The following is a 10,522-nucleotide window of genomic DNA, read 5'->3' as shown; positions in this document are numbered from 1 at the left end:
TCTAATGGGATCTGACATGGAGAAGTTGAATTTAGCAAAGAGTATTTATCAAAATTCTATTCTTGGAATATTTTGCTTTTCCTATAGATTCAAGGCCTCCAGTTGAATAGTCATACGTTGGTAAGAACAAGACCACCTCTTTTGCGCAGAAAGGAGGTCCGTTTCATATCTTCGGGTTCTCTTTCTCATTCCAGGTTGAACTCCCCATGGGTATCTCGCCATACATGCTGGAACTTACCATTGGATTGGCTTTTTGTCCTGCTAGAACAAACCACTACGATCGTTGAGATCTTCTAATGCAAGCGTAACCGGTGTCTAGGTTCCTTGATCTGGTGTTTTTGATCCACCACCTGGTCACATCTGTCTTTACATATCCCGGACAGCAGGAATTAATTGGAACCTTACTACCTTTTTCCTTCTCAGCTGTCCCAATAGCTTTTGTCATGCCAACAACTCCTGCTTTGGAGACAGCATAACCAGCACTGGGCCAGCCCTGCTTTTTTTTTCCCCGCCGCATCGACGGCGGACTGGAATCGTTCCACCGACTTTGTGATATCCAGGACGGTCTTAAAGGCAAGGAACTGGTCTCGTATCGTGTCTGAATATTTATTAAGCTTCCCACTCATACTCGCGAAATTGATGACGCGGCCTTTGTTCTTCATCAGTGGGAGAAAATGCTCAGTCGCTTCGAGGGTTCGTAGTAATTGCAACGAAGAGTTATTTTTACAACATTGGAGTCTATCAAGTGCAAGGGGATTAGCAGCTGCCTAGGTATTTCTCAGATTGACCAAAGTCTAAGGGTATGAAAGGCGATCGCTCTCATCGAAGCCTTGAATAGCGATGCCAGCGTTGTTGATGTCAAAATCGATCCCCTCCTCATGCGACCTCTTCAGATACTCGGCGAAGTCCTTGATGCTCCTCGTATCAGCAATGTCTAGCTCATGGACAGAGTTGCTGATAAGCAATTCAGATTATTCGGATTGCTTGCTTGATTGTATTATACAATCAATCTTTAATTCAATCTGGAGGGTTTAATTTGGGCAATCAATCTATTAAGGAAGGCTTAGATTAATTGATTAATTGTATATTTTATATATAAATTATATAAGATCTTGGTAATAGGCTTTTGGTCGGAGGTTTGAGTGTATAGGCGCTAAGCCTGATATAGCAGTTGCTAGGCCTAATTGAATTATTTTTCTGGGCCGAAATTGTATACTAGGGTCCTCGAATTTGCACTATTCCTAATTTAAACCTTAACACTAGCGTTAAATAATTATTATTTGATACTACTATAATGGCAGAGGAACTGTTATAGGCTAATATTAACGCGCTAAATGCAGGAAATAGGATTAACGCTGACCTTACCCTCTCCGAAGCTGTTGCTCCCACTGAAACCTTTATTAAGATTAACAGCGACTCTAAAGATAACGGGATTAATTGATATAATAGTATTAACTAGAAACGACTACCTAACCTTATAAAGCCTTATTATAGCCTACTATAGACGCCTAGCTAGATATATAAGTATAGATATTAGTTATAAAGTAGGGTTAACAATAAGCAAATTATCTTTATTTGTAAGTACTGCTATATTTATAAAATTATTGACTGCGGAGGCTAAGGCCGGTATAATATTATATAAGCAACTAGTGCTGCTACTGCCCATCTTAGGCAGAATAAGAAGGGCTATGGAGTTAATAAGTACGGTAAGATTATACTAGCTATAGAGGCTGGGCAGAGTACTCTTTTAGAGTAAGTTATAAGGAGTGGCTACTATATCTTTTAAGTAGTTACTAACGCTTTAATTGGTGGCTTTAATATAGAAGCTTTTAAATAGTTGGCTGTTAATTGGATTATAGAGAATAATTACCCTTTACGCGAATTTAAGACGCCTGCCTTCCGTAAGATGTTATAACTTACGAATCCTGAGGCTGAGCGGGTTCTATGGAAGAACTATTAAGCCGTTATAGATTTCGTTACAATAGAGTTTAAAGCCTATATTCCATCCGTAAAGGAGTTCCTCTCTACTATATAGTTACAAATCCACGTATCTTTTAATGGCTGGTTAATACTAAATAGTAGATACGCTCTTACGGGTATATAGGTTTATTACCTTAACTATAAAGGCAAGATTCGCGACTATATAATAGCCCTACTAGCCCAACTTGGCCATTACTTTAGAGAGAATTATATGGAGGTTATTAGAAGCGTTCTTAATATATTTAATATTATAAAAGAGCGGCTAGGCTATTTTGTTATGGATAATAAATCTAATAATAATACCGTAGTAGAAGGCTTGGCTATTAAGTTTAACTTTATTACGGCTTACTATTACGGCCAGTACGCCTATTATATACTTAATCTTATAGCCTAGTAAATTATGTGGTTAAAGGATAAGGACTTATTTAAGAATAATAAGAATATTCCTGTAAGTAGCCTTAGCCTATTCTTTTACTGCTACTAATTTAGGCTAGGAAGAAGAGAAGTTTCTTATAGAGTGGCGAAAGGAAGGTGCTCTTGGAGCCCTCTATAATCTTATTATTTTTATTAATATAGCTTAATAGATTAAGCTTTTTAAGTCCTTCTAAATTACACAAAATATTCCTCCTAATTTAAACTTTAAGGTTAAGTAACTAGTTAAGCCCGTTAAGACGCGTTAGAATAGTTACTTTAACGCCTTTAAGAGAGCTATAGAACTATAGCCTGCCCTTAATGTATATTAAACCTTTAAGATTAATAAGTTTAAGAAGAAGAAGGTAGCGTTTTAATCCTTTATAAGAAGCCGAGGTTAAGAGCTACCGGAAATAAAGGCACGCCTCTATATTAAAGTTGGCGGAATTACTATATATAATTAGCAAGTCGTAAATAACTACCTTAATATTCTTCGCCCTTTTTATAAGGCTATAAGTATGCTTAAGGGTAAAGGGAAGGTAGGCTTAAATAGTGCTATTTGGGAGGTTATTTCTACATTTAATTGGCTACTTATAGTTCTTAAAGAATAGAAGGATTGAGTTGCTAAAGCTATAGAGGAGGACTATCCCGATTAGGAGGCTATAGAAGATTATATTAAGATTAACATTAACGCGGCCTGGTTAAAGTTAAATAAGTATTTTAAAAAGCTTAACAAGACGCCTATCTACTACGCGGTAGTAATTCTACATCCTTATACTAAGCTCTTCTACGAGAACGCTTAAAAGGATAGGCTAAATTGGCTTAAAACGAACGACGCTAATTTTTAAGCTCTGTAGGTAAAATATAAAGCTCTTTTAAATAAGGCTTTAGGCGAAGCTTTAGATAAGCCTACGTTATTAGCTGTTAAGCCGCCATAAAGAGGCCACGTCTTTATATAGCCCGTGACTTATACGTTAAAGCTAATACTAGTATAGCAGAGGGCCGAGCTAGCGACGATAATGAATATAAGACTTAAAAGAAGATTAAGCCACTTAATAAAGACTACCCTCTAGCGTAGGATCCTATTAAGTATTGGTGGTAGCTTTAAACTGAGTATCTACGACTTAGCCGCATGGCTTTTAATATACTAACTATTCTAGCGGTAAGCACTGACTGCGAGCGAGGATTTAGTGAGTGTGGCGATTTATTAGAAAAGCGTTGATCTAGGTTACTGCCTGCAATAATTGCTGCTCTTTCATGCAATTGATCTTGGAAGAAGATAGGCTTTAAGAAGGCTGTAGCTGTTCCTACTATACCTGGAGGCTTAATATTACGCCAAGATCCGAATATATAAGCTCTATAGGCTACTACTAATATATAAGCTAGCGCATAGGTAACTATAGAAGCCGCTTTATAGGCTACTTGCGCCTTATGAGCTCGTACTATATTATAAGCTCGTGCTTTATCGCGAGCTGCATCGCAGGCTTCCTCTTATAGCTTTTAAGCTGTATTATAAAACTCCTTATAAGCCTTATTGCGAGGATTATCACGAATTATACCGGTAACACTATAATCTTCCGGGTAAAACGGACGGTTAGGAGGACGGTTAGCATTACGTTGAAGGATATAATGGATAAACAGTGAAGGAGTGAAGGATTTTGGGCGAATTCGAGGCTATTGGAAGGCAAATTTTAACGCTGCGGCGAAGCGCTGCCAAAAATTTGATAAGTCTATATATTAATTAATCAATCTTTAATTAAGCCTCTAAAAAAGCTAACCAATTAATCCTTAATTAAGTCGTGAGTATTGATTTATATAATTAATCAATTTCAAGACCTTAAGATTGATTGCTTGCTTATTAGCAACTCTGCTCATAGAACCTGATCCCGGCCAATCCACCATGATGGACAAGGGCCTTGGCCTTCTGGAGCTGAACATCTTTTTCTAGGTTTTGCAATGCTGCTTCGCCCCTGCCTCTGTCGCGAGCGGTAAGGTATATCAACGGACAGCCGTCATTGGGTGGTGACTTTGGGTACTGAAGAGCGAGATTCCGCACTGTGAGAGATTAGAGATTAGAGATGTTAGGGAGAATGCGATGAATCTCATGGCGAGTGGACAAGAGGTACCTATGGCCAAGCCAATGCGTTTATTTGCCCCGGCAACAACGCCGACTCTGGAATAGGACATGTCGTTGGAGAAAGCTGGGATGGGAGGAAGCGGCGGGTGCGCAAGGGAACATGATTTCAGCGCGTGGTGGTGGAGCATTTATTAGGGAAGGGTAATGAAGTCATAAAATCTATGACCGTGGAGCGGCCATGCTGCGCGCCTGCCACACCCTGCCCATCTCAATGTGCAATGTACTGTACACCCTCTCGTCAACTCCGGTGGTTAACGTGTTTTATTTAACTTTCCCTTAAACAGCAAAAATACCAAAACTTCCCCTACAAAAAGGCCGTGCAGACGTGGCTGCGCTAACCACCGGAATTGATAAGAGGGTGTACACCACCTTGGCGCATCCGGTTGAAAGCGCGTGTTGATCTTGGTGATCAAACGGCAGAGTTTATACCTTTAAAGTAATGCGCACGGCCATTTAAACATATTTTTACCTTTTTTTTAAGTATAATCTACGCATTTTGATTAGCGTGATCACACGCGCTTTCAACCAGATGCGCCAGGGTGGTGTAAGCTTTTTGTTACTGTAATGAAGCTCGGACCCATCTCACAGTGCAGGCCTGGGACCTGCAGCACAGCACACCTCCCAGGCACGCGGCGGGGTAGCCCCACCTTGAGGTACACACTTCGGACCCGCTGCTGCATACGGTCGAGAATGCCATTCCTAAGGCCACCGCAAGTCTTAGCCCCGGCGCAATGACCTTCGAAAGGCGGTGCTGCCTGTTTCACCAATTCTGCCTGCAGACTTCGTATGAATCTAAGAACATTCACTCCTGTATTTTTGGCGCAGTCGTTGCTATTTCGTGTTTCTTTCATTTCTCTTCTGCTACTACGATGCCGAGTGCCTTCAACCGCCCCGATTCGACTCAAGAAACTGTCTCATATCCGGACATCTAAGCATACGTCGTCTTCCGTTTATTCATTTGGTAGAACATCGAGGGGTCCGGGCGGGCAAAAGCGGGCAGTAATAACGTAAGTTTAGGGTGGAAAAAAAAAGTTAACCTTAATTTATACTTCATCCCCATGACCACATTCACTGCGAATATTCCTTGTAAATGGTAGCTGACTTAAATCCAGCCCCACTGCATATTCTGCCTACCATCCACTTCCACCCTGCTTTGACTGGTGACATCCTCTTTACGCCTTCTTTCCAGTAGCTTTCGATATTCTTCCGCCAAGATGACAACCTGTGTGATCTGCGGCGATGATGAGAAGGAGAATGCTCCATTACGACAAACAGCTTGTAGAGACCACTATATGTGTGATTCCTGTCTCGAGCAGACATTTTCTCTTGCCTTGCGCGATGAGTCGCATTACCCCCCTCGATGCTGCGGCGATGAGACCGCCATACTTTTGGTGGATGATTACATGGAATACCTGCCTGGTAGTTTGGTTTGGGATTATCAGATAAAGGAAATGGAATACAGCACCCATAACAAGTTAGTACATGCACTGTACCTCGGCCATTGACGAGCATATTAAGAGACGATGATTGCTGATCCAAATGCTCTATAGGTTCCGCATCTACTGCGGCAATCCCTCATGCGCCAGCTTCATCCACCCAAACAACTACCAAAGTGGCCCGCCGATCACGGCTCCCTGTGACTCCTGCGTCTCCTTGACATGTGTGAGCTGCAAGGCGCTCATTGACTCCGATGCCGCCGCACATGAATGCATAGTACCAGAAGCAGATATTAAATTCGAGCTTGTCGTCCGTGAGAAGAACTACCAACGCTGCTTTAATTGCGGAGCCACCATCGAGCTTTCCGATGCTTGTAACCATATCAGGTACGAAGGCTTTCCATATTTCTGTAGACGCCACCTAATTTAGAGGCATGAGAGGGAGGAATTCGTCCTGACGGCCTGCTGACTCATGAAACAGCTGTGACTGCGGCACCGAATTCTGTTACATCTGCGGCAGAGAATGGGAAGGTCCCCATGGGTGTCCGTATTACTGTCAGCCGGTCTATGACAAGGACGGGTATAACCAAGATGGGTTCCATCGCGAGACGGGGCTAAATCGCGAAGGGAACGGTCGGTTCGACGAGGACGGTTTCGATGATGAAGGATTCGACAGGGATGGATTCGATCAGGACGGTCGGAATGAAGAAGGTTACGATCGGCAGGGGTTTGGTGAAGATGGGTATGACAGGCAAGGGTATGATGCTGAGCGCCTTGATAGGGAAGGGATGCCAAGAATGAACGATGACGATAGGGAGATGGCGAGGATTCTGCAACAAATTCAGGATGCTGAGACTGGGTGGTCACCACCAACAGATGACGAAGGAAGTGAAGAGGATGGAGAAGATGATGAGGAGGATGACGAAGACGATGAAGAAGAAGACGACGAGAGAGAGGACCGGGAGGAGGATCGGGAAGACGGCGGAGAAGGAGATGACGACAAAGAGCAAGGAAGTAGTAGAGTTGAAGTGGAGCAGGGCAACGAAGGGAATCAAAGGGAAGGTGATGGTCGAACTACCACGATCGAAAGGATTGATGATACAAAAGCCGGGGTTGATGTTAACATTGTGCGAAACGAATCCATCGTCGAAGATGAGAGCCTAAGCTACAACCAACATGACCACATCACTGCTACGGAAGATTCTAGCATTCTACCTAAGGATAGAGATCAGGATGCAATGGAAATCGACTAAGTTGCCATCGCCTAGATCGTAAGGGAAGAAGGAGCTTTCTTCACCAACCTAGCGGGTAGATGCTCTCAAGAATAGCACCCACGTGAAGTTTATTGAGACTGAGCGGTCTTCATATTTAGACTTTTAGCCTTAGATTGACTACGATCTGGTCGCGGTAATCTAGCATTTTATCAGCTCATGGGGGAAGCTTTTGACACTCAGGCGCAGTTGGGGCGCAGTTCTTTCGGAGTTTTGGGCTTCTAAGTATTATGTGCGTGAAACTCAATGTCAGTGAAGTGCAAGCAGGCATTTTCTCTTGTTTAACAGAAGAGTTAGTAATCAAACATGACTTTCTGACAGTGATTTCATTATATTATGCCAAAACACAGTTAGTTCAGAAGACTGGGTCACTATCTCTGAAGAAGGAATTGTAGGAACCTATAACACATCATTTAGACCATAATCGAACCTCAGTAAACTCAGGTCCCCAATGAGCTCTGATCCCCCTTGGAAAAAAGACCGTAAGGCAATTTGGGCATATTAGCTATTGTAGCCGACTACCGGTACCAAAGCGTGCACCACCTTATGACTCACCACCCTATTTCTTGACATCATATGTCTCACTACTTATTTCCATTACCTATTTCCATTACCTATTACCGACTGAGTGACGTTGTCTACAGTGGCAATTATGGATCATCGTCGTCATCTTCTTACTGCCTACCTCGTGTATATATAGACTTTAGAGCTATATTTACAATTAAGTTGCTCGTTTAATTCCCATACACTGCAAAGTTTACAGTTATGGACAAGTGACTTCTGCAATTGCTCTTGGCCCATCCAACCTCATTAAGGCATCACCCTTGGCTAACTCTACGGCATATTATACCCTAGAGCTAATATATATAGTACAGCCAGAAGGCCTACGTAACCTAGGGGGCAGGGTGGTAAAAAATAAGCGAATAAGGAACAAATAAATAATGCGTTATCTTATCTGATTTTATTTTATTTATTAGTTCCAATAAATAGAGCCTCCCGGATCGGAAAAAAACCCCCCAGTAGAATTACACCCCTAAACCTTTCCTATTCCTCTTTAGAAACCTCTTCCTTTAAGACCCTAGTCTTATTCTAGCTCTTTAAGCATTCCGTTTACTTAACGCTTTTTATTCTAAGATTTATTCTCTCCTATAATATTATATAACGCCTTCCTAAAAAGACTTTTTCTGGTTTATCGCTTATTACTAGAATTAATAGAATTTTAATTGCAAACTTTAAAAGCCGCGGTTAGCGCTTTTATTGCTATACCTACATCTACCATTTAAGTAGAGAAACTCCTATATCGTACGGTGCTTTAGCACAGTAACTCTTATACTTATCCTGGCTTGCTAGTTAAGTAATCTTCTTATTAAACTTATTAAGATTTTCCTTAGACTTAGTTATAGACTCTTACTTATATAATAAAGGAATAGAAGAGTTCTTATCTTAGTACCTCGTCTAGAGCTCCTTTACCCTTAACAGTGCAGCTTTTTACCACTTCTTCTTCTAAACTTTTCTAGTATATACCATACGGCGAAATAGGTGGAGAATAAGTGCTGCAGCATATAAAGGTAAATTATTAGTTTACTAATAATACTCGTTAAACTTAGCCCAGTAATGCTAAATTTAAGTTTTAAAAACTTTATTACCTAACCTATACTGCTGCTGTTATACAGTATTAGTTTTAATTAAAAAAAAAAAGGGAAGAAGACAACGTATAAGAGATAAAATTATATACTTAATTAGTATATCTATTATATAAAGCACGCGGTTAAGTATTACTTTATCTCCTTACGTTTCTAAAGTTGCTTAGTAAAAAAGGTAGAGAAAATTCTTTATCGTATAAAGGAGTTGCCAGTCTTATAGAGTAAGAGAGTCCTTTTTAAGTGTATTTAAGTTTACGTCCATATACGCATTAACCTCCGTCTTCTTATTAATCGCAATAGTTAATATCTAATACCAGCTATTCCATCTTATATAATTATTAAGTAGAATCCTTTGTCCTATAAGATTTACGAACTACTTTATATAACTAGCTAAGGAGCGGGTATATATAACTATATTATAAAGCTTCCCAAGGACGCCTATTCCCTAAAACAGCTCCTTCTTCTTCTTCTTCTCCTTTTTACTTAGCTCTTTTCTATTTTCTTCTTAATCTTTATATAACTTAATTTACTAAATATTAATTACACTATAAAAGAGAAAAGCCTAAATAGTAAGATTAATAATATAACCCAGATAATGGACCTACTAGTACGTAGGATTCTATCTAACGTCCTCTTTCTTTAGAAGATATTAACTTATTATATAATAGAGCGTATTATTTATACCAGAGTTATTGGTAATAAGAGCTCCAATTTTTCGCGTAATCTCGTATTCCTATAGTACTAGAAGTGCTACGTCCTATTAATCTTCTCCGCTATAACTTAAAACCGTATAAAGACTAAGAAGAGCCTTTTATAGCCTCTTTTTACTATTAATAAAGTAAGCGCAGACTATAAGAAGGAGGTAGTTATTTAGAGAGGTCTAGATATTAATAAAGAGATAAATTCTTATTAACGCAGACTAGAGTTTCTTTTATATAATATCTATTTTTAATTAGAATAAATTATTAATTATTCTTGTAATAACCGTATAACTTAAAGTAATAACGCTCCCTAAATGTGGGTTAAGAGCCTTAGAAAAAATATAGAATTCTCTCTACTTAACAGCCTAAAAAGGAAGATTTTGTACAATAATTAAGTCTATAAGGGCCTTGTTAATAACTTCCTTATTAAAAACCTTCTTAAGTACGTGGGAATTAATATTGTCTATCCCCGTTTAAGCTAATACTTTATTATATAGTTCCTATAGCTTCGTATTTACTATTACTTTTATATAACTTTCCTATGGAATATTAATAATTCTATAACTCGACTTTAAGTAATAACGTATATTAGTAGTTAACGTTCTAGCGTATGAGCATTATAGACAGTAGATAAGTAAGCTACCCTTTTTATTATGTGTTGCTTCTCTAGCGTACGGTTCGTGGGTATACTTATAGATTGGCGCTGTTTTCCTACCACGGTCAGTAGTTTTAGTATTAATTAAGCTAACGGTGCTTATAATAAGAGAAGAGTCTACTTCTAAAACCATTACTTATATAATACCTAATTTAGAATAGAGAATTATAGTATAGTTATCCTAGGGTTAGAGATTTTGGTAGGAGACGCTAAGAGATTATTTAAATTAAGTGAATAAATAAGATAATAATAAATAACGATTATTTATCGGATCTTATCTAATAAGAT

At 39.5% G+C, this 10,522-nt stretch overlaps 2 protein-coding genes across 2 annotated transcripts; one reads left to right on the top strand and one right to left on the bottom strand.

Moving 5' to 3' along the window:
• Window positions 1-261: 261 nt before the first annotated feature.
• On the bottom strand, window positions 262-4,668 carry K441DRAFT_707148 (NAD(P)-binding protein; the record flags this gene model as incomplete). Its single annotated transcript, XM_067653709.1, has 6 exons — window positions 4,518-4,668; window positions 4,272-4,446; window positions 886-954; window positions 529-738; window positions 371-482; window positions 262-315 (listed from the first exon to the last, which is right to left on the bottom strand). Exons 1-6 carry the CDS (start codon window positions 4,654-4,656, stop codon window positions 262-264), a joined length of 759 nt encoding a protein of 252 aa, XP_067501076.1. The 5' UTR covers window positions 4,657-4,668.
• An 840-nt stretch (window positions 4,669-5,508) lies between these two features.
• On the top strand, window positions 5,509-7,341 carry K441DRAFT_204250 (uncharacterized protein). The gene is made up of 4 exons (XM_067640501.1): window positions 5,509-5,535; window positions 5,641-6,002; window positions 6,079-6,351; window positions 6,446-7,341. Exons 2-4 carry the CDS (start codon window positions 5,743-5,745, stop codon window positions 7,215-7,217), a joined length of 1,305 nt encoding a protein of 434 aa, XP_067501075.1. The 5' UTR covers window positions 5,509-5,535; window positions 5,641-5,742; the 3' UTR covers window positions 7,218-7,341.
• Window positions 7,342-10,522: the final 3,181 nt, after the last annotated feature.

This window comes from Cenococcum geophilum (assembly GCF_001692895.1).
Source record: "Cenococcum geophilum 1.58 unplaced genomic scaffold K441scaffold_38, whole genome shotgun sequence".
Lineage (NCBI taxonomy): Eukaryota > Fungi > Ascomycota > Dothideomycetes > Gloniales > Gloniaceae > Cenococcum > Cenococcum geophilum.
Note: the sequence above shows the minus strand (reverse complement) of the source record. Positions and strands in the feature narration are given on the sequence as shown.

Bases quoted from the DNA above. Each gene is read 5' to 3' on its own strand.
- K441DRAFT_204250 (XM_067640501.1), top strand. From the start codon at position 5,743: ATGACAACCTGTGTGATCTGCGGCGATGATGAGAAGGAGAATGCTCCA. The intron at 6,003-6,078 runs GTTAGTACATGC...AATGCTCTATAG, and splicing joins GAATACAGCACCCATAACAA to GTTCCGCATCTACTGCGGCA. The intron at 6,352-6,445 runs GTACGAAGGCTT...CTCATGAAACAG, and splicing joins GATGCTTGTAACCATATCAG to CTGTGACTGCGGCACCGAAT.